Raw genomic sequence first — 23,493 nt, 5'->3', positions numbered from 1 at the left:
ACCCAACCCAAATCAAACCATTTTCGTTTAATTAAAAATTAGCACATTCAACCCCTAAAAATTCTCGCACCAATGGAAAAGTTTCTTGATCCGCCACTGAGCACATATACAGAATTTAAATCTTCCAATCGTCTATGAAATAACCAAGGACATAAATTAAACACTACACTCGTCCGCTTGACATAATATTATATAATATAACAACTATAATTATAATTACAATTTATACTCTGTAATAAAACCTATAAGTTTTTTCACTTGTCACCTCACAATTTAAAACAGTAAAATTCTTAAAATCGTTCATTACCATTTATTTCTTAATTGGTAACTATTAATATTATTTCAAGAACAAAAATAACTAATAAATAACTATGTAAAGTAGTGTTTTATTATTTATTTTTTTGTATTTTGCATATATTCTATATTATTATATATATAGATAAATATGCATCTGTTGGTGCCACAACTTTTAGAAATAGATAGTTTACGTATTTATGTATTTAGTTTCATTTTTCAATCAACTTTGTCGGTGTAGTAGGTTGGTTGAAGTTTGTTTTACTAACCTCTATGGGTTTACTTAGCCCCAGGTCGAATCTTTTTAGGTTGTTTATATGTTTCTCTTTTTTTGGTGTTTAATTGTTTTAATTTATCTATTTAATGTTTTAATTGTTTTTTTAAAGGTATTTGAATTTAGGATTTCTTTTAAAGGTTTTTTTTAAGTATACTGATTTGAGCAAAAGGTTTTTTTTAAGTATACTAATTTGAGCTAACTAAGTTTTATATTTAGTTTTGATATCGTAACGAATCTAAGCAATGCCAACTATATACGCAACACATCGTCACCGTAACACCCGTGTTTTTCTTATTTAGTTTTGGTCCGTAACGAACATAGCCAATAACAAAATTATTTTTTATGTTTACTTTTAGTACGATGACCGAATGTGTGTCGACTCAGCGCTGCAACACCCGCGTATTGTTTTTGTTTTTTAAATATTTTAATTTTTTGAAATTATCTATTGTGTTTAGTTCTAGTACCGTGGCAAACATATCGCTACTAACCGAATTTCCGCCACCATTTTTGCCAACTGAATAAACGTGGTTTTACATATATTATTTTTTTGTATGATAAGCTATACGCTTTCATCATAAGTAATACGCGTGCTGACACTATTTTAGACGTTCACATATCATTTTTTTTATTTAGTGTTGATGTTGTGACGAACTTTAGTGATACCAACCGAATTTGATCAAGCTGTAGCCGCAACGCGACGGGTTTTAAACCTAGTTATGTTTTATCTTAATTGCTCGTGTAGTAGATAATGTTTTCAATAAAATAAAAAGGATACTCAAACATTTCGGATTCAAATCATGCAAAATTGATTTTTTGATCTCGAAATCTAAAAAAAGATCTGGAAAAAAATTGCGTCCAATAGGATTTGAACCTATACTAAAGGTTTAGAAGACCTCTGTCCTATCCATTAGACGATGGACACTTTCATTGTTATTTTTGGGTATTTTTTCTGATCTTTTAATTATTGATTTGAAAAGAAAAAGAAGAAGAATATAATAGGATTTTTGTAAGAAAATTTTTTGAATTGTATATTCAATCATGAATGACGTATTAATTAGAGTTAGAGTATTTAAGATAAATATAAATATAGTAAGATAACATACTAAATATAAAAGGAGATAGAGCGGGTAGCGGGAATCGAACCCGCATCGTTAGCTTGGAAGGCTAGGGGTTATAGTAGACGTCGATTCATCATTTTGAACGTCTCTAATTCAAAACCGAGGAGCATTCTCACTTAGGAGCTTAAAACAACAGTTTGCAACCAACGTAGATGTGGGGAATAAATGCTGTGGAATGAAACAATTTTGTACCAAAAAGGTGAGGATTTTAACATGAAGAGCGGAAATGGAAAAAATAATAATCATCATCATCATACTCAGTATATCCCACCAATAGCAAAGCTATGGTAGGGTCTGAGGAGGGTAAGATGTAGACAGCCTTACCTCTACCCTATGGGGATAGAGAGGCTGCTTCTGGTGAGACCCCCGGCTCACGGAAATGGAAAAAACACAGATGTTATTTGCTTTAGCTAAATGTGGTGTGATGGTTGTGTCAATGGTGTGCCCAATTTGTGAGGTGGAAGTGGAGTATGCATAGCATCTATTTGTGTCCTGCCAACTTGCGCAATCGGTTTGGAGCATTATTGTTACTTGATATAAGGTACCGTTTATCTATGGTTTCTCAACTCGTGATTTATTGAAATTGTATAAATACTCCGCACTACCGAAAAGGACGAAAGCATTTTATGCGGTGTGCTTGACAACTCGATTTGTTGTATTTGGAAACTGAGAAATTTAGTGGTGTCCGAAAGAAAACCGAAAGCTAGTTACATGTAAGTAGTTTGGATATGCCAAACAACACGTGATTGCAGTTAGTGAAGCACAAATCATAGACACACACACTTGTTAAACAAACAAGTCAACACTCAACAACGGGAACAAGAGTAGATGCTCCGGTTGCCGGTCACATCTCAGCCGTTCACCACCGGTGACATGGCACTAGTTAATTATTAACTGCTTTTAAAATCCGTGTTTCAAGTCCGAACACACACACACTTCACTTTCACTCTCAACGCTCCAACCAATTTCTCACCAGAAACCTTTAACTCACCCCTAATTCATGTACGTTTTTTTTAATCAATTTTATTTACTTGTATTAGTTATTAATTTGCAACGGCACGTGGTTTAATTTGATGCTAATCGTCTGAACTCTATTATTATTATTATTATTCTAGTTAGGGTTTTTGTTTAATAGTTTCCTTGTTATATTACTATATATGTGCATATGAATTATGATGATCTGAAATCATTGTATTTGCTACTTGTAACTGTGTATGTAGATCATTGCATGTGTATTTTAGCTCAAGTGCACGTTTTCGTTCGGTTTTTGATATTTAGGGTCTGTCTTTTAGGATTTAGTTATGAGGCAGCTTTTTGCTGTTTGAGTTTAGTTTTTTAATTAACTGTTTGTGATAAAATGTTCAGTTATGGGGGAAGAAGGTGCGGCTTCTGAAGTTGCAGAGATGGTGGAGAACGGGACTGTTTCTTCAGATAAAGCGGCCAATGATGTGAATGGGAAAAAGGAGGCGGTTGAAGATGTAAAGGATAATGAAGAAGCAGAGGGAAATAAAGCAAATGATGAACCCGAGGGTGAGCCAATGGAAGTTGATGGCAAGAAAGATGCAAACGAGGAGACTGATAATAAGAATAATAATAATATAGAAGCTGATGATTCAAAAGAGGAAGAAGAGATCCCAAAGGAGAAGGGATCGAAAAAAGGTGCAAAAAAGAAAGGCGGTGAAGAGAAAAGCAAAAGCACGAAGAAAGTAAAGGAACAGACAACTCCTGTTGCTCCTACAATTGAACGTCCTGTACGGGCACGGAAATCTGTAGAACGGCTGGTTGCTGTCATTGAGAATGACGCCACCAAGGAATTCCATATATTAAAGGTTATTGTTTTTGTTTAGAATTTCAAGACTGTTGTTGTTCGTCTTTAAATAACTTGATTAAATCTCTCTGCTTTTACTGATTTATTGCTGTTGTAATGACGTGCAGGGCCGTGGTACAGTACTGAAAGATATTCCAAATGGTATTGTCTTATGCTTTCAATTTCTTATATTTGTTTTTCCATTTCCTTATTGCATCAAACACCCCTTGATTTGCTATCAAGAAAACTTTTGATCTAAAGTGACATAAAACATAAAAGATATGCTTTTGTAAAACTTAATGTATGCTATCTCATAAATAAACATAAACAAATTGCTTGATGAAGTGAAGTTGACTTGATTTAGTCACTTGTTAGGGCTTCAATATTAACAGTATTGGTTGGGAGGAAAGTATTGACTTCACTTTTTTAGCTTATTAACTACTGCTGTGAACTCTTTGAATTTGTGATTCAGAAGGATTAGGCATGTTTAAAGTGTTTGAAATTTCAAGTTATAGAGCTATGGATAGTGAGGTTAATTGCTACATCAATTTTTAACATAAACCTAACAATACTATTTTTATGTGTGTACAAAGCCACTAACCTTAACTATATATGTGTGTATATACTTTTCATATTTTGCATATCTTGGGTTTTCTGTCTAAATCCTGTATTACATTTCAGTTTCATACAAGCTATCAAAGAAGAAGGTGGTTGATGACACTCTCAAACTGCTCCATACTATTTTATTTGGGAGAAGAGGAAAGGTAATTGAACTTCAGTTCATGAATATCTATGAATCTGGATGATCTATCTAGTGGTGCTATTTTTTTTATTCTCTTTGGTATGCTTTTTTTATGCTTAAAGTTTATATTGACGAAGTAGAAACCCCCCAATATTGGTGGTTTGAATCATGCAGATAAGTTGTAGTTAGTGATAGACATACATGAATAGCTTTCTGTATGTATGGACTTTGTAAGCATTTTTTTAATAGTTTTTATCTATATCTAAGCTCTCATTTTCTTTGATGTTCTTGTGTACTTTCCGGGCTTACACTAAATCCTGCTATGTTTTGATCTTGGTTTTATTCTCGTGGTGAGCTACTATAAATGTGTGGATACCTAATATTAAGCTTTCGATTCAAATTGCAGGCCGCCCTGGTCAAGAGTAATATCTTGCAGTTTTCTGGCTTTGTTTGGCCTGAAAATGAGGTAATAATCATTATATTTAACAGTAGATTGTTAGTTTTATTTTCTCACTGTCTAAATTTCAAAAATATACAAGGTATCAAGCATGTATATGTAGAGAAAAATAAGTAGAACAATAAGATTAAAAAAAATAGATGAATTGATATTTAAACTCATAGTAATTCAGAGATGTGTGTCACTATATGATTCCATTAGAAAAATATGTATGATATATATACTTGACATGTATAGTTGTGATACATATACTGTCATTGCAGGAAAAGCATAAATTAAAAGTTAAAGAAAAGCTTGACAAGCTCAATAAAGAGAAACTCTTGGAGTTCTGTGATATATTTGGCATGACAGTCAGCGGAGCTAATAAGGTTTGTTTAGCTAGTGCATGGTTCTTTACTTCTTTCTAAATTTTTAATGCGGATTATCTATAAAATAGTTGCTGATGCAATTTTTTGAGGACGCATAATTGTATTAAAACAATAACATTTTTAATTTTGTGGCTTTTCTCCTAATCCTGACTCAACATTTCTTTTAGAATACACTCTTTCTTGAATGCAATTACCAAATTAAGTTAAAAAAGAAAATAGATTTACCTTGAAGTTGAATCAATTTTGAAGTTTATATATTCTTGTTAACATAGAATGACATCATGTATGTGTTGTTAACAGGAAGATATTGTGGTAAAGCTGATTGATTTTATGTTGACTCCTCATGCCACAACTAGTGAGCTGCTTGCAGAGAAAGAGCAGGTTTGCATTTAAGCTTTAATGTTTACCATTTTTCTAACTCTTATCACTTCCTGCTTATAATATGTCATGTTATACAGTCGACCAAAGGTAAAAAGCGAAAGAGTGAAAGCAAGAAAAGCACATCTAGCCCTGAGGCTACACCTTCAAAAGGCTCATCTAAGGTACCTCTTATAAGTTATAAACTCTGATAACAGTAGTTATAAATCATAATCATGTTTTGAAGGCGAGCACAATAGTTTACATATAATTTGTTTGTGAAGAAGCAGAAAACTAAAAGCCTTTCTGAAGAGGATAAGAAGAGGGCGGCCAAAACCAATGATTCAGAAGAAGAGAGTGATGAAGATGAAAAGGACGATGAAGAACATGAAGATGTGAACGGTGCTACTGAGAAATCTGAGGATGAGAAATCAGGGGATATTGCAGGTGAAGATGTGTCTGAACCTGAACCTGAATCTGAATCTGAATCTGAACCTGAAGAAGAAAGTAGTAAGAAACGCAAAAGAAGTTCAACCAAATCTAAATCTTCCAAAAAGGAATCGGGTGTGAAACCTAAAGAGAAGAAAGAAGTAGCTACACCTCAAAAGAAGAAACCAGTTAAATCATTCATAAGTGGTTCTAAAGTTGCGGATCAAACTGATTCTGGTACAAAGACTTTCTCAAGGAAGAACAAGAGAGATGCAGTTAAAGAGAAAAACGGTACCACATGTTTCTCTCTTTTCTTAACCATAATTATTAGAGGTGGCAAAATGGGCGGTTGGGAAAACGGGTTCGGGTCAAATGTGGCGCTAGGCTAATCAGTCAATAACAAATAATTATCTAAAGATATATAGTGATTCATTATATGCTGATAGCTACTTTTTTTTAACAAAGGGAAAAGGACGGTGAAAGAGAAAGAGAAGCCTAAATCAGAAAAACAGAAGATAAGTGATGGTGACCTTCGAACTGCAATCTGTGAGATCTTTAAGGAAGTTGACTTCAATACGGTGAGAATCTGTTACCAAAAATGTTCATATCATTGCAAAGAAACAAGATCAATCGCATAATGATTTGTCAGTTTTCACAATTTGTGGGTGATATCATTACGAAACACCTCTTTTCTAAGAATTAGTTTTAAAAGAAAATAACACACATGGTTGTTCCATGATACATCTTGCATTTCTTTAGGTTTCGAGTTTGATGCAATGTATATAAAATCCAGTATATGTCTCTCTTACAAGTTTTGCGTTGTTTGTGTTTTGCAGGCAACCTTTACTGATATTGTCAAGTTGCTCGGTAAGCATCCTCTATTCCTTAATTTATGGATGTGGCAATTTTGACGATCTATTTATGAATAGGTCGCTCAATATGGGTTTTAATTCTATTGTTTGTAATGTTTTTGTTTCAGCTAAGAGATTTGATACAGATCTGACATCAAGAAAGGCATCCATAAAGTTCATGATCCAGGAAGAGTTAACCAAGATAGCCGATGAAGCTGAAGACGATGAGGATGAAGAGGAAGCTGCTGGAAAAGAGGCATCTGGGCAAGAGGTGAAGGCCTGAGCATGCAGAAAAAACCGTTTTCGTTTCACTAGGTTTTTGGTTTTCTTGTTGCTTGTGGTATAAGCATGTAACTTAATGTTAGTTATTTGATTAGGATGTTCACCTTAGAGGTAGAAGAAGAGTAAAAGTACAGTGGTAAATGGTAGTTCTGCTTTTTATGCATAATACATGTAATGAGAGTGTAAGTTATGGTATAATTTGCCTGTATGTTCTCATAATTTGACCCGTTGATGGTTTATATGTTTAGACTTGTATGCTTGTGTAGTCTGTGTTATAAGGTTAACCTTTCATTCAGGGTTGTGTAAATGATGGTAATTGGTTGTGCATCGTGTACGATCCTTTCTAGGTATTGCTAAGTTTTTTGGTAGTAGTTTCCAGCTACTGAAGTGTGAGCACAACCAATCACATTTGTATCACTGAGAAACCATCCAAAGGAGAGTACTAAACAACGAACAATGGGTGTTCGAATAATATCAAGTACCTTGTTGAGTTCTCTAGGATTATCTAAAAGTTTGTTCAACAATAATGCTCACAATCCATAGTCTGCCTGTCCATTTTCAAATGCTTTGATGTTCTCATTAGCTAACCATAAAATTTAGATCAGTTGTGACATTGAACAAACCATTAGTATATTATTTTCATATAAATAGACAAGTTTGTTAATAGATTATACAAATCTAGAGAAATAAACTATCTTACCACTAATAAGATAGCGTCGGAACTGTAGTCAAGACTCGTTTATTGCATGGATAGGTGGGAACATACTAGACATTATCTATATAAACTCCGTTAAAGTTCCTATGTATAAAAAATGTTGATATTTGCATTCCCAGACTTAAAAAAGGACTTTCATTCAACTCACCAGAACCTTTTAGACCAATGCTAATATTTGTCGAAACAAAACTCGTTCTGACCCAAACCAGAATGACCATTTCTGACTTGTCCTGTCCAACATTATCTGACCCGCCTGTTTGCCAGATAAACTTCTGACCAGATTTATAAAACTATAGCAGACAGATTATAACTTAAAAAGCAACATAATCAACAGTCGGATTGATTATCTGTATCAAGATATACATACTGTGGTTGACCAATGTACACCATGGGATTCCAATGTGGACATTCCATTCAAGTGGTCAGTTAAGCCTAGTCACTACTCTCTACGGACCTAAGAGCCACAAGCCGGCATCAGAATATACATACAGATACAGAAAAAGAACGAAAAATACAACAAAGAAATACATACAAAACAACAACCCAGAAAGGGAGGTTAATCCTCCAAAACAAGCTGCGAAAATCCTAACACAACTCACATTCAAACACAGCATATAGTCTAGGTTAATCGGCAAACAAACATAAGCCACAACATAGTTTCAAATACATGATAATTCCAAACATACTCTAATTAATAAGATGACTGACACAATGTTCCACTTGTATATCTGTAGCTCAAACCCGGGGGCTCTTTTGCATCTCAAAAGCAAGCGCAACTCTGAAACAGCTTCAATTCCTTATCAAACCTACCAATGCTAAAAACTATCAGAAGCAGCCTGATACATCTATTATGTGATAACATTATAATAAGATGACAAGTTTATAAGAAATCGTATTCACTAAGCATAACATAAACCTATCAGCAAGTTTGTAAACAGTTGGTAACTTACATTTTCAAAGAAGACCGCATTCAACAACTTGATATAGAGAATAATAATCATTCTGCAGTGACACGTCGCTTCTTTCCATAGTCAGCATCCCTAGATCTAGACCTGTGTTCATCCTCTTGAGCCATTCTTGATTTCCCGTGGGCCCGCGAAAACCGCCCACGGTCCCACTCATCATCATACTCTGGTTTAACCTCTCTGTACCTGTGGTGATCAGCATATTTGTCCCTTTCATCCCTATGACGGTCCCTACCACGGTCCCGGTCACGTGACCGTTCACGGTCACTGTCCCTTTCCCTATCACGTTCCTTGTCCCGGTCACGGTCACGTGACCGCTCCCTGTCACGATTCCTCTCGTCCCGCTGCCTTCTTTTGGGCCACTCGTCTTCATAAACCACTTCTTTTTCTCTTGGCGGGTCTCGCTCATATCCGTGTTCATGATCTCTATCTTTTTCTTTTGCTGGATTGGGCCAAGTTCCTCTATCCTGACTACCTTCCCCGTATTGCTGATCAGAACCGGCTTCTTCACCGTAACTAGACTCGCCTACCCTGCCACCATGTTCATCACCACCCCACCCAGCCATATTCGGGTCTGACCACATTCCCATGTTGGGCCCATCAGCACCACCCGTTGGCATCATACCCATCCCGTTCATAGGCATTCCTCTCCCAAAGAACGCCGGGTTAACATGGGGTGCCAACCCTGGTAATCCTGGCGGGAAAGAAGGTAGCATACCCGAAAATGGAGGTGTTGGTGCACCAGGAAAACCACCATAACTTCCCATACGGCCCATTGAGCCTCCAAAAGAAGGATCAAACCCTTGACCCATCGGATGCATCATAGGTAGCGGCCCAAACCCGTTTCCCATCATACCACGTCCACCCATCCCACCGCCACGTCCGCCTGGCCCACGCCCACCCATCCCACCTTGACCGTTACCTCTACCCCAATTCCCTCTTCCAAATCCTCTGTTATTATCACCGCCACCACCTTGAAAACTCCCGCCAGCAGGCATATTGTTACCACCCGGTTTAGCAGGCGTATCTCCCGGTCCCCTCTTAGCTTGAGCTGCAGAACCCTGAGCCATCTGTTGATTCCTATTAACCTGCGCTTCACCCATCCGTTTAACACTAAACGGCGACGCAAACGCAACAACACACGGACGACCATTAAACACATGCCCGTTCATTCCCTCCTTACAAGCTGTAGCAGCCGACGGATCATAAAACTCCACTTGACAATACCCTTTCGACTTCCCACTAGCTTTCTCATCAAAGAACTTAACCTCCTTCACATGACCATACTTGCAAAGCTCCGACTCAAGCTCCGTATCAGTCGTCCACCAATGCAAATCTCCCACAAAAAGCACCGTTCCCCCACCGCCGCCACCACCAACAGCCATGCCCATCCCACCACCATTTCCGTAACCATTTCCGCTTCCGTGTGCAGCTAAACCATCACCACCAGTATTTGCAGCCTCGACACGTTGAGGCTGCTGCTGCTGCTGTTGTTGTCCCATCCCTATGTTTTGCATACCATTACTATTATTATTATTATTCATGGGCCCACTTTCCAATTCACCGACTTTAACCGACGCCTGCCCTAATTCAACTCTAAGACCACAGGAAACCTCATTTCCTCCTAACCCTATACTCAAATTCCCTTTACCAGAAACAAGATCATTGCTTTTACCTTCCCGGGACGCAACATCACCCACCGGCTCCGAACGCTGCACCGGAACGGGTTCGGGCTTCTTGTCAAGTTCATCGTGATTGTTAAACCCTAAATCTTGATTTTTTTTGACAGACTGAAGAAAGCCATCGCCAACATTAACATCGTTATACAAGTCCTCGTAATCTTCGTCATCTTCTTCCCCAAGAAACCCCTCGTCTACGACGGCGCCTATGGCTTCTTCGTTTTGATCCATCACCCACAATTTCTAGGGCTTAATTAATAACTAAAACCAAGTAATCATGAAACTGAAATAAAAGAAAAGAACAAGTTAGATTTGATGGGTGAAATGGGAAGGAGCTTACCAGAAACTTGAAGATTGGATCGATTACAAAAAACCCTAAATTGTAATATTCATTTTGTATATATATTTATTTGTATAATAATAATAATATAATAAGCCGATATACTAAGGACACTTGTCGAGTCTGGAATATAATGGAAAATGTATGTTTCTATCTATTTTTATTTATTTTCTTTAAATAAGTTGATTAGTCAAGATGTATTTAATTTTGTATTTAGTGTTTTTGTTTAGATTCGGTTGGAGTTCGAAATACAATACTAGGATTATGATTTATTACTAAGGATAAGAACTATACAATAATTGTTTTCTTTAACTGATGTGAAGAAGAAGTTAGGAGAATATATGGTTGATGAGCTGACGTGAAGAAGAGAGGGACGAGAGACGCCTTTACTCATAAAAAGTCTTTGTAAGGAGGAAAGATGAGCAGGCGTGGATCGGTGTTTTACTTTCGAGAACATTATAATGCTTAAAATGTTTGTTTTTTGCAGTTCTTTGTTTATAATTGGTAATGCGTCTCCTTCTTAACAAATTATACATCATACCTTATACTAAAATGATATACGTTATCAAAATTGAACTTTTCGTTTTTAGTAATGAACATGTTTTAAAACGTTTAAATGTCTTTTTACAATTCTCTATATATTATTGGTTCTATATTGAATCTCTTCTAATAGATTATACATTGTACTAAAGTTAAATATATTGTCAAAATTTTACTTTACATTTTAAAAAGTTTATCATAACCGAACATTGCATTTTCTATAACAAACGTAAATCAATAAATTGCTTAAATCAAAATGCATTGAAAGTAATGTTTGTTGTAATTATTTGCATCTGTAGTTTGAAATTTTTTAAATTATAAATAACTACAAGTAATTCATTATTTGTTCAAGCCTTCCATCACATAAAACAGTAAAAGTGAAAGTTCACTTTATTCAAATGTAATAATTTTAGTATACTAAGCACAGTTACAATACATAGTTTATCAAAAACCAAGTAGAAACCCAACAAAACACTAATTCTATAGAAGACAGCAGTGGTTTATTTATTAACTTAACGTAACCGCATTGGAATTATTCAATGGAACATAACCACATAACAAGCTTACTTCCAGTCAAGATGCAGTGTTGGTATAAAGTTGGTTTCGTTTAATGTAGTCGATAACTTCATCTGACGTCAAATATTTCACCGACAAACCCCGTGAAACGCAATCTCTGTGGTTACATAAACAAACGTTGTTAAATAATTAAGTTGTGCATGTTAAGAGCGAAAATAGAAAATAGAAACGACAGTATACAATTTAATGACTACCGCCTCAATATTACTCTGCAACAATATTACTCTGCAACATTTATAAAACAACATTAATATCTTAAGGGTTAGTTCAGATGATAAGCATTAAAACGCTCCTGAATAGAGCGAGATATCAGTCATTAATTGAAATACGATCCAACGGCTAAAAAGTGGTTCGTTTGGTTACTATTAATGGATGGTTCTCGACTGAATCTCCTTTTAATATGATGAAATACGTCACACAAAAGGTATTCTATAAACGAGCTGAGCCCGAGCTCGGTCCGTGAGTCATTATTTCAAGCTCGGGACCGACTCGTTCATTACTTTTTAATTCGTTTGCTTACGCTTTTATTTAGTTTTTTATTTTGAGAAAAACCTTAAACGAGCCTAAGCTCGGCTCAAGCTCATGTAGCACCTTAAACGAGTCAAACTTGGCTCGAGCTCAGCTATGCAGTGTGAAACTAATATATAGAAGTCCAAAATAGGTCAAACTTAAAAAAATACACAAGGCTCGTTAAGGCTCGACGAGCCTAAACGAGCTTCCCATACAAAGCTCGAGCTCTGGCTTGATAACTAAACAAGCTTCATTTGAGGCTCAAGCTCGAAAAAGCTTGGCTCATTTAAAACTTTTTTATCAATCCGACCTCGAGGAGCTCACGAGCAGCTCAACTCATTTGCACCCCTAGTAGTGACAGAATGTCAGTTGGTTTACCTTGTACTCTGTCAAGATTTCATCACTTGAGATGATTTTTCCAATGTCTTGACCTTCTCTGCGGATACAAACCACACCATAATCTCTGAATATAGTCCTAACCTGAAACGAACAGATGGTCATAAAAATCATGAATTTGTAATCTCATATAGATGTGTGTCTATAATTACAACAGTGTTTGGCAAAAAAGTGATTACGGTTATGATGTTTTGCTTATTTTGAGTCAAGATAATCAGAAATAGGAAAACAGTTGGTGTAAGATTATCTAACAATCACCAACTTTTATTAACGTAATAATGCAGAAGAATTTTACCTGTTCAGGTATCCAAACTCCAGGTCTGGCAAAAGATTCTAGCAGATCAGAGCCGCAAACAAGCATAACCTTTAATAAAGCTACAATTGCATGAACAAAATTAGTGTTTGTAGCAAGAGATATTTCAATCTAAACCTTCTTATACTCAATAGATATAATAATTTTGGAAACGCCAATTTGGTTAAAACACTAAATCATATTATTAAGCTATTTTGGCAAGTTAAGGAACAAGCAAAAGTAGCATACCACTAGGTATCAGCCCATTGTCACAAAAGAAGCTCCTGATTCTTGATAACACAGTCAATGATCGTTGATATGAACTTTGATTTGCCTAACACAAATAAATATTTCTGCATCAATAAACATAAGAAGAAAAAAAATTAAGCTGAGAGCTTTATACAAAAAATTCCTCATTTCAAAGAAACAAGAATAAAAAACGTGCGTGTTCTGTTCAATAAAAACGGATGCAATCTATGTTTAGTCCTAAAAGTACATTGCAGTGACTACACTGAAGACTGACATGTTTTTCCACTTACCATCGTCAATTCAACTTTACTACATCAATTTCTTTAAGCATTCAAAATTGTTTTCAACGCTTTTAACCACTTTGTGTGTGTGTGTGTGTGTAAAAGTGTGTGTGTGTGTGAGAGAGAGAGAGAGAGAGAGAGAGATAGAGATAGAGAGGCATACCTCCCAGGTATCCACCTTTACGAAGTCAGAACTTTTGCAAGCGAGTTGACACATTGAGATACGGTGTTCAGCTGGTAAGAGACCCTGAAAAACAGAAAAAAAAATTCAGCTCTTGCACTCGAATTTATTTAATATTTGATTGCGGGAGAGATATGAACTAATTTTATTATGAGGACGAATGATACATGAAGCAAAGTAGGTTTTCCTTTTCATTTCAAATGTCTTAAAACTTCTTTTTCTGGTGCGGAGAATGTAATGTTACAGGAAAGTAAATACCTTTTTCTTGTATGCATCATTGACAGGTGACATGTAGCCTCCAACAACATGAAACCCTTTTGAGTTAAGTGCATCCCTTGCCAATTCTAAGCATTCAAATAAAAATAAGATTAGCATACATCCAAATTATATTGACTTTCACTTTTGTAGCTGTAAACATAATAGTCCAATTTCCTTAAACTTTAAACCACAGTAGTTTATTGACTCGCATTGTTAAACTAAAAACTATAAATGCATATGTGACATGTAATATAAATTTCTTCTAATTCTTATAAGAAAAAACTATGCAGCTGTTTGGACATTAGTTACCTATAACCATTTCTCAAACACTACAAACAAATGACAAAAACTAGCAGACGGAAACACATACCGAAAAGACGTAAATGCATGTATGTAGGAGGATTAAAGCTTCCAGTTGATACCAATACCACATGCGTTTTTCCCCTGCAAAAGTGTGATATAAGATTATATATATTATTGTAATCTTTACCTACAGTGTGTGCTGGTAAAACTTACTTTGTGCTAGAATCTGATGAACCGTCTTCATTTGTGGACTAACGATAACTTATCTCGTGGCAAAGCAGCATCCATTTACTTAATTCCTATTTCCTGATATCTGACACAAGAAAAATCAAACATTTATATAACTGATCATTGCAACTTTCAGAATTAAAATCAGATAATAATAATAATAATAATAATAATAATCATTTAATAAGTTAAATGTTATGTAACACTTAAATACCAAATATTATTCAAGAGTAGCAAATTACAGTATCACTAAACAGTTGAAAATAATGAGCAATCAACTAATTAGCAATAGCTAATTAATCAGACCTAAATCTACATAACGATATTAAATTAAATAGGTCATCCTTGGATTAATCAATCATTACCGATAGATTTATTATTAGCAAGTGCGTATCGAACTCCTCATCTTCAATAGCCGACGCCTCAAAATGAATTTATTGTGTGAGAATCGATGCCTAGATGTTGTTGGGTTTCAACGGTGGTTCGGAACAAAAACGGTTAAACAATAAAACCCGTTTTAATATGTATTTCGTTTCATAAGTATTAATCATATTATAATATAAACGAACCAAAAACGCAGCGGATAAAAACGAACCAACAAGAACCCGAAACCCAAACTTGGATCCGGTTACAACTAATACAAGCACGAAAAAATAAACGACAACCATAAAAAAAGGATTAGTGTTTATACCTCGGTTATAAGTAACCGGGTAAGACACCGAGATATAACGAACGGTGCTAGATCTAGACACAACAAGATCCAACAAAATCCGGCAGCGGCGGCAGTGCACGGCGGTGGCGGTGGTCGGCTAGTAGCGGCAGCAGCCCGAAACAGTAACAACAGCAGCCCCGACAGCAACAGAAACTGCGGCGGTGCAGGGGGCTGTCGGCAGCAGACCGGCGGCGGAACTGGTGACCGGCGGCGGTCTTCCGGCGACTGGGATGGTAGTCCGGTGGTGGCTGCGCGGTTGGGCAGTGGTTGTCGGTAATTGTAGCAACCAAGCAACACATCAGCTGCGGCGGCCGGAATCCGGCGGCGGCAGTCGGCGGCTCAGATGGCGGCGGCCGGAGGTGGCGGCAGCTCAGGTGGCGGCTGGATATATGTGATGGTGGCTAGGGTTTAAAGTTTGGTAGTGATGAGTTAATTAAAAAATGAATCTTACTAATCTAACAAAAACAAATTGCTATATAAATTGTCACTTGTCAACCTCTCATTACCTTTTTTAACACATATTCATTAAAATGGTATTATTTTAGATCAACCCATCCGACTAATGTTATCAGAATATGTATATTATTTAATCAATTTGTTTCCCAATTCCAAATAAAAAAACCCTACGCTGCATACACTCAATCAGGCGCCTCTTCCCTTAGCTACCAATCTGCCATTACTTAGCTATTTTCTCCCTTATCTGATTAAATCTACTAGACCGTTCATCTCCACCGCTGCTATCGTTCATCTCCACCGTTGCTTCAGACTGTTCCATTGTCACTAACTTTTAGGTAATTTTACAATTCCATGCTTTAGAAATGTTGGTGCCTACCAATCATGGGGTGGGATTAAAATAAAAGAAAGAGACATTTGAAATTGATTTGGTGGTGTTATCTAAATGTTTGGTTGATGTTGATTGTTATTGAGTATGTATATAGTTTAGTTGTCACTTTTTAATTAATATATTATCAAGTGATAAACAACATATATTATATTGTAATTGCAATTTTAATGTAATAGTAAGATGTTATATTGGTAAGTGGTTATTCACTTTTCAACTAATTTTTATTTTTTTTTCATGATTTATTACGCAGGTAATGACTTCAAATTCATAAAGTATTACAATCGATACACCTATTGTTGATGCCCTGCATCACATGCACGATAGAAAGTTTTTACATCTTTCTGTTGTCTATGGAGGTAAAGACATTGTTGTATGTTTCATTTTATACATTTCATATAAACATTATACATATAGGTTGTATATCTAAATTACATTTGGTTGGTGTAGATGGAGTTACTGTTGCCATTGTTGATGTCCTCCACATCGCTCACGATGCAATAACCATAGTCTCTTGCTGCATCATGGTATCACTTGGATTTCTTTTGTTTTTTTTTTAATTTTGAAAAATATTGCAGCACGGTTCGTGTACCTGTGTTCCTGGGTTGGTAGGTCCAGCTAACCCAAAGACGACCCGAAAGCTTATTATATTTTCAGATTCAATAGTCGACAAAATATTGTTTTGAATGTTTTTTTCTAAAAATTGTTTCACGATTCGTGTACTTGTGTTCTTAGATTGGCAGGTCCAACTAACCCGAACACGACCCAAAACCAAATTATATCGTACACATGAACTAAACACGACATTCGTATTTGTTGGTTATTTTCTATTTTGCACCAAGATTCTATAATAAGTTTTGGCTTCTTTTGAACAAAAGTTTTGACTTTTTAATAAATTTTCAGATTCAATAACCGCGTAAGATGTATTACGATTCCGAAAAGATGACCAAATAACTCCAGATGATGGTAATTGATGCAACTTTACTATATCAACCTTTCAAAACTAAAACATAACCGGCACTAAGGTATCACTTGGATTTCTTTTGTTTTCTTTACTTTTTTTTCTTTTTAAATATTGCCGCATGGTTCGTGTACTTAGGTTGGTAGGTCCAACTAACCCAAAGACCACCTGCAACCTTATTATAATTTCATATTGAATTACCGACAAAATATTGTTTTGAATGTTTTTTTTAAATTGTTTCACGGTTCGTGTACTCGTGTTCTTGGGTTGGTAGGTCCATCTGACCCTAACACGACCCGAAACCAAATTATATCGTACACATGAACTGAACACGACATTCGCGTTTGTTGGTTATTTTCTGTTTTGCACCAAGATTCTATAACAAGTTTTGGCTTCTTTTGAACAAAAGTTTTGACTTTTTAATATATATTTTTTTTATAGTTTCATGGATACATTATCATTTATCTAGGGTTGGTATATACATGAAGAGCCTTATTTTTTACATGAAAGAGTTATAAGCAGACCTGTATGTTACCTTGTCTAGAGTTACAAGCAAACATGAACTAAAGATTTTGATTTTTGATAAACAATGAATACAGACCAATACAATCACAAATGTAGTGTACAAGAAAGATTTTACTTATTTATACCATATTTGTGTAATTTTAGTTATGTAATTTATGTAATTTTAATGTGAATTGTAACTATAAAAACAATATATGATCATTTTGTTGATTGTATTTCAATTAATGGCTAAAGTTTAAAATTTTAATCATTTATCCGTGTAATACACGGGCCTCAAACTAGTATATTATATAATATAGGGGTGGGTTAAACTACAATAATTGTTTATCGTACATTAAGTACACGACATTCCAGAGCGTTTGATTAAAAAACGCACGGTAGCAATTTCGTAAATAACCCAACAGTAGTTCGCGATCAAAATTCGTCGATTACAAATCAACTCTGATCCAAATTCGAAACTTGTCGCTCAATCTAATCCAATTTCTAAACTCTAATCACAGCTTAAAGTATGAAATCTCTAAAGTCAAAAACCAAATCAAAATTAAACGTCGCTGAACATCAAGAAATCTTCAAATTGATAAAAAATTGATGATTTAATCAATCGAATTGATGTGTAATAGGCTTTAGAATCATCGGATTATGGAATTGCAGAAATAACGCACTCAATCGAGCTCTGATTATGGTTCAAAATATTATGTTTAAACGTCCTGAAACAAAACTGAAGACCTTTAAACGTTCTGACTAAAAAAGAGCATCTTTAAACGTTCTAATACGTTCAATGAAGTTCTGGGTGTTCAAAAAACAGTGAACATCTTTAAATGTTCTAATACGCTCTAAGAAGTTCAGGTTATTAAAAAAAGTTTAGAAGTTCTGATAAAGTTTAGAAGTTCTAAGAAGTTCTGGGTGTTCAAAAAAGTTTAGAAGTTTTGATAAAGTTCAGAAGTTCTAAGAAGTTCTGGGTGTTCAAAAAAGTTTAGAAGTTCTGATAAAGTTCAGAAGTTCTAAGAAGTTCTGGGTGTTCAGAACTTCTAAAACTAACAAAAAAAATTAAACACCTGTAAACATGAAATTGAACACTGAAATCACTTCATATAATCTCATAATCATCAAACAATCGTCAATCGACCGTTAATTTGATCATTGATTCGATCATATGAACAAAATATAGAGCGTCTGCAACTGGGTTTCTGCAAAACTCAAAATTGATTAATTGAAACTTCAAATTGATGATTAATTGGACCAATTTCAAAGTTTAATTGATCAATTAGTTCAACAATTTCAATTTTAATTGGGCAATTTTATCAACTGACATGTGAGCAACGATTGATGGTTGTGTCGGAAGAAGATGGTGGTCGCGAAGGTGGATGGTGGACGGAATCGTTGAACGGCGATGGTGAAGGTGGACGGAATCGACGGGAGAAGAGGTTGACGGAGGCCGGCTCGCGTAATTGTGATTTTAGGATTAGGATGGTTATTGAATATGGACGTTCCATAATGTCGCGTACCTATTGTACGATAAAGGATTTTCGTATTCTATCCTTTATCATAATATATATATATATATATATATATATATATATAAATAAAAAGATAATTAGGGTTTAATCAATATTAAACCCAATGGGCTTAGAGCCCAAAGCACCAAACTAAAAAACCTATAATCACCGTTAGCCTTATCCAATCGTGTCTAGCCTAGTTAACAACTTAAGTGGGCTCGATGTTCGTTATTCTCGGTGTAACTCTTACCGGGTCACAATCGGGTCGGCCCGCGTTGACTTGACCCGAACCGACCATTTTTCCAGCAGATGCACGCCTACAGCCTGTGCTAATCGGCCCCGAACCTAAACCGGTTATTAACCGTACCGATTGACACCCGTGCTTGGAAACCGGTTATACATCGAACCGATTTCAAACGTGAAAATTGTAATGGGTTAGCCATTTTCTAAATAGGTGTTAGATGAGAATTTGTTGGTCAAAAGCAATGGCAAAGCTTGAATGACAGCATCAGAAGGGAAGGACTCAAAATTTTTGAAAAAAAACGAGTTAATTTACAAAGATATACAAATTTTGTCGAAGATTTTGTCGATATTAACTTGCCATAAGGGCATTTTGGTCATCCTCCCTTGTAACAAATTACAATATTAATCAAGAACGTCGTCGTTTTATTATTTCAATCATATATTCTCACTCCCGCTTATTTTCCTCTTTCAAACCGTTAAAACCCACCACCGTAATCCACCATCAACCACCATCATCTCCACCATGAACTCAAGAAACCCTCTAATTCTCTTCACAATTCTCACACTCAGCTTCATAATCAACCAATCAACCGCGTACCCACGAACCATCTCCTTCCAATTCCCACCCCTCCCTCTTCAAAACCTCACCTTCTCTGGCGACTCCTACCACCGCACCACCGCCGGACTCACCCTGGACTCCAATTTCCCATCTTCCTCCTCCGGCACCGTCATCTACAATAACCCAATTCGCTTCTCCGACACCCGAACCAACTCCACCACTTCATTCTCCACAGCATTCTCATTCTCAATCACAACCCTCAACCCGTTATCCCCTTCGGGCGGCGGCGGCTTATCGTTCTTTATATCCCCCGATAATCGGACCCTCGGGTCGCCCGGCGGGTACTTGGGTATTGTGAATTCTTCCCAATTGACACAAAATAAGTTCATTGCTGTAGAATTCGATACCCGACTCGACCCGCATTTTAATGATCCCAACCGGAACCATGTCGGGTTGGATATCGATAGCTTGAATTCGATCGTGACGGCTGATTGTGGTACCGTGGGAATCGATTTACGAACGGGTGTTTCGTTTAGTTCTTGGATTGATTACAATCACGATGAGAGGAGTTTGAAAGTGTTCTTGACCCGCTCGGGTTTCAAACCCGAGAACCCGATTTTGAACGTGTCGATTGATCTTTCGGTGTATTTTCAAGAGCTTATGTATGTCGGGTTCTCGGGATCGACAGAAGGTAGTAAAGAGACGCATTCGATCGAAAGATGGAGCTTTAAATCGTTCGGGATCAAACGGTTCGTTCCACGGATGGATAACCCGCATAACGTTAGCACCGAAACCATCCCGGTTCGGTTTCCGAACACTTCTCGTGCTCGTTACAATAACCGTAACAAGATCGGGCCCGGGCTCGGTCTTGAAGTAACGGGCTCGGTTTTCATCTTCGCGGGCTTTCTCGTTTTCGGGTACATTTCGGTTAAAAAATGGCGGGAAATCAGAACACAAACGAACATAAAGGAACAAGTTACGAGAAAACCGAGAAAATTTAGTTACAAAGAGTTAAAGACCGCCACGGGTAACTTCCACTCGAGCCGAATCATCGGGCACGGTTCGTTTGGGACGGTTTACAAAGCCTTCATATTATCATCGGGTACACCCGCAGCCGTGAAAAGATCGTTGAGGCCCCGGGAAGCGAAAACCGAGTTTTTCGCAGAGTTATCGGCTATCGCGGGGTTACGTCACAAGAACCTTGTCCAGTTACTCGGGTGGTGCGTCAAGCGGGGCGAGTTGTTACTTGTTTACGATTTAATGCCGTACGGAAGCTTGGAAAGCGTGTTGTCTCAAGACCCGAAACATTGGGGGTTTTTGAACTGGGGCCATAGGTATAATATTGCTATCGGGTTAGCTTCGGTTTTGGCTTATTTGCATCAAGAATGTGATAAGTTGGTGATCCATAGAGACATAAAGTCTAGTAATGTGATGTTAGACGCACATTTAAATGCCCGGTTAGGCGATTTCGGGCTGGCCCGGTTAATAGACCATGACAAGAGCCCGGTGTCCACTCTTACGGCTGGGACCGCGGGGTATCTGGCTCCTGAGTATCTACATTGTGGGAAAGCGACTGATAAAACGGATGTTTATAGCTATGGGGTGGTGGTGCTAGAGGTTTGTTGCGGGCGTAGGCCGATTGAGAAGGAAACCGGGGGTGTGAGTATGGTGAATTTGGTGGATTGGGTTTGGGATTTGCACGCGAAAGGGGAGGTTTTGGGTGCGGTGGATAAGCGGCTTAATGGGGAGTTTGATGAGGAAGAGGGGAGGAGGCTTTTGATGGTGGGGTTGAGTTGCGTGAACCCGAGGAGCGAAATGAGGCCGTCGATGAGGCGGGTGTTGCAAGTTTTGAACCGGGAGGTGGGGGAGATGGAGGTCCCGAGTGTGAAGCCGAAGGTGAGTTTTTCGGCTAGTATGCCGTTGAGTGTGGATGATCTAGTGAAAGAAGATGGTGAACATGAAGAAAAAGATGGTGATGATTCTAGGTTTGAGATACGTATAGATTAGTTTCAAGATTAGGCAGCTTGTGTATTGGTTTTGAGTTTATTCTTTGATTTGATTTGATTTGGTGTTGATCATGCACATTTAGTTACATCAAAAGTCATTTAACTTCAAATATTAGTTGCTTTATACTAATAACAATATATTTTATCAAGTTAAACATTTTGATTATTGTCATAATAGTTCATGTCAATATTTAATCATTTCAATACATTAATTACTTAATATATTGCATTTTGAATCATACTTTCTAGATAGTAAACGTATCAACGAAATAATGCTATATGTTGGTGACACTCATCCGCAAGAAATGATCCATAGATGATATAAATGTGTTGGTTAAAAACATTTATGGAAAAACTTTGAACTTATTGTTTACAACGGAAGCAAATTCATTTATGCTTACGCGCTTCATAGAAGTTATCAAAACTTATAGCTTGAATATGAAGCATATTCTTGAGTTCAAGCCTCAAAAATTTGGTAACAAAGTAAAAATTAGATTCACGTTTACCTAGGGGTGCAAATGGACCGCGCTTAAACGAGCTCTGGGCCGAACTTCACTTATCAAGCTCTAGTTGGCTCGCGAGCCTAAACGAGTATGTCACTAACATAATTTTTTACAATATATATTTATTAATTATTAATTAATCTATTTAATATTACGAAAAATAAATAAATAATAAATATTATCTTATGTAGAAGAAAACGATATAAAATATAATTATAAATATATAAAAATATATTAAGAAATAGTAAACAAGCCGGACCCGAGTTGAGCTCAAGCTTGAAAAGATATTCACGAACCGAACTCGAGCTTTAGAAATAGAGATTGGAACGAGTAGAGCTCGAGCTCTAGTCTCGTTGGCACCCCTAGTTTTACAATAATCCTCCACACTAGACGCCCACAATTATCAACTGGTTATGAATAGTAACGTTGCCACTTAGAAGATATCACGTGATATCTTTTTAGCTTTTTTAAATTTCAATTTCAGCTCTAATATAACAATATACGTCGTCTTCCTATTTAATATTTTAACAATTTTGTTTTTTTCTAATCACTCGCATTAATTAACTTAAAAACTAAACAAAATATTCCGTTGTGATTAATTTTGTTTCTCAACATATCGATATAATTTTTTTTTAAACTGAGTTGTCGTTCAAAATAAAACATATTTTAGCATTGAAAGCCAGGGGTTCACATTTTGTACTGAGTACCGTTAATCCACTTATACTCAATATTCTTACATCAACAACACTGAACTGGTGTTGTATCGTCAGAATCGGTATGATTTTGTGTTTGTGCTTTAACTAATTCGGTTTACGTATAAACTTACAATACCAAAAGAAAAAAAATACTTTATTATATTATATTATATTGTATTACTAGTTTTTATTCCCCGTATTACGGGGGCTGTTATACATTACTCGTTTTTAATCTTTATATACTTTTTGGGGTTTAATTTTATTTATTGTAATGAAATTTATAATATATTTAGAGTTTGATGATAAAAAGGTTTCACAAATAACTAAAATGTTATAACCCGGTTTAAAAGTTATCTGGATTTGGTAAGACCCAAGACCTGCTTATTTTTTTAACTATAAAATTGTTTCTTAATTATAAATAATATTTAAAAAAAATCATATAATAATTTTTAGTATA

General features: G+C 36.3%; 2 protein-coding genes and 2 pseudogenes across 4 annotated transcripts; 2 read left to right on the top strand and 2 right to left on the bottom strand.

Annotated features, from left to right (window-relative positions):
- The first annotated feature begins 3,055 nt into the window (after positions 1-3,055).
- Positions 3,056-7,283, top strand: LOC143621528 (DEK domain-containing chromatin-associated protein 3-like). Of its 2 annotated transcripts, none has more exons than XM_077092935.1 (11): positions 3,056-3,518; positions 3,625-3,658; positions 4,178-4,260; positions 4,645-4,704; positions 4,959-5,063; positions 5,364-5,444; positions 5,522-5,605; positions 5,711-6,140; positions 6,315-6,427; positions 6,686-6,716; positions 6,829-7,283. In XM_077092935.1, the coding sequence occupies exons 1-11, from the start codon at positions 3,057-3,059 to the stop codon at positions 6,981-6,983; spliced, it is 1,638 nt and encodes a 545-aa protein (XP_076949050.1). In that variant the 5' UTR covers position 3,056; the 3' UTR covers positions 6,984-7,283. The 2 variants fall into 2 exon arrangements, with proteins under 2 accessions (XP_076949050.1, XP_076949048.1); XM_077092933.1 differs by having other exon boundaries at positions 5,705-6,140; positions 6,829-7,251.
- Positions 7,284-7,909: 626 nt separating this feature from the next.
- Positions 7,910-10,572, bottom strand: LOC143621431 (uncharacterized). The gene is made up of 2 exons (XM_077092855.1): positions 8,648-10,572; positions 7,910-8,503 (listed from the first exon to the last, which is right to left on the bottom strand). Exon 1 carries the CDS (start codon positions 10,570-10,572, stop codon positions 8,695-8,697), a length of 1,878 nt encoding a protein of 625 aa, XP_076948970.1. The 3' UTR covers positions 7,910-8,503; positions 8,648-8,694.
- Positions 10,573-12,141: 1,569 nt separating this feature from the next.
- Positions 12,142-14,911, bottom strand: LOC143621473 (nicotinamide/nicotinic acid mononucleotide adenylyltransferase-like; annotated as a pseudogene). Its single transcript, XR_013151527.1, has 8 exons — positions 14,861-14,911; positions 14,481-14,580; positions 14,335-14,408; positions 13,965-14,050; positions 13,689-13,772; positions 13,245-13,329; positions 12,999-13,078; positions 12,142-12,787 (listed from the first exon to the last, which is right to left on the bottom strand). The product of XR_013151527.1 is annotated as a nicotinamide/nicotinic acid mononucleotide adenylyltransferase-like (transcript).
- A 4,725-nt stretch (positions 14,912-19,636) lies between these two features.
- On the top strand, positions 19,637-21,846 carry LOC143621472 (putative L-type lectin-domain containing receptor kinase S.7 pseudogene; annotated as a pseudogene).
- The last annotated feature ends 1,647 nt before the right edge of the window (positions 21,847-23,493 follow it).

The sequence above is a fragment of the Bidens hawaiensis genome, unplaced genomic scaffold, assembly GCF_021521415.1.
Source record: "Bidens hawaiensis isolate Kalapana, Puna unplaced genomic scaffold, B.hawaiensis_p1.1 tig00002866_1, whole genome shotgun sequence".
In the NCBI taxonomy this organism is placed as follows: Eukaryota; Viridiplantae; Streptophyta; class Magnoliopsida; order Asterales; family Asteraceae; genus Bidens; species Bidens hawaiensis.
Note: the sequence above shows the minus strand (reverse complement) of the source record. Positions and strands in the feature narration are given on the sequence as shown.

What these genes read in the sequence shown, in the direction of transcription:
- LOC143621528 (XM_077092933.1), top strand. Translation starts at nt 3,057, where the DNA reads ATGGGGGAAGAAGGTGCGGCTTCTGAAGTTGCAGAGATGGTGGAGAAC. An exon ending in TATTTGGGAGAAGAGGAAAG is followed by an intron (nt 4,261 to 4,644) that starts GTAATTGAACTT and finishes TTCAAATTGCAG; the next exon opens with GCCGCCCTGGTCAAGAGTAA. An exon ending in AGGAAGTTGACTTCAATACG is followed by an intron (nt 6,428 to 6,685) that starts GTGAGAATCTGT and finishes TGTGTTTTGCAG; the next exon opens with GCAACCTTTACTGATATTGT.
- LOC143621431 (XM_077092855.1), bottom strand. Translation starts at nt 10,572, where the DNA reads ATGGATCAAAACGAAGAAGCCATAGGCGCCGTCGTAGACGAGGGGTTT.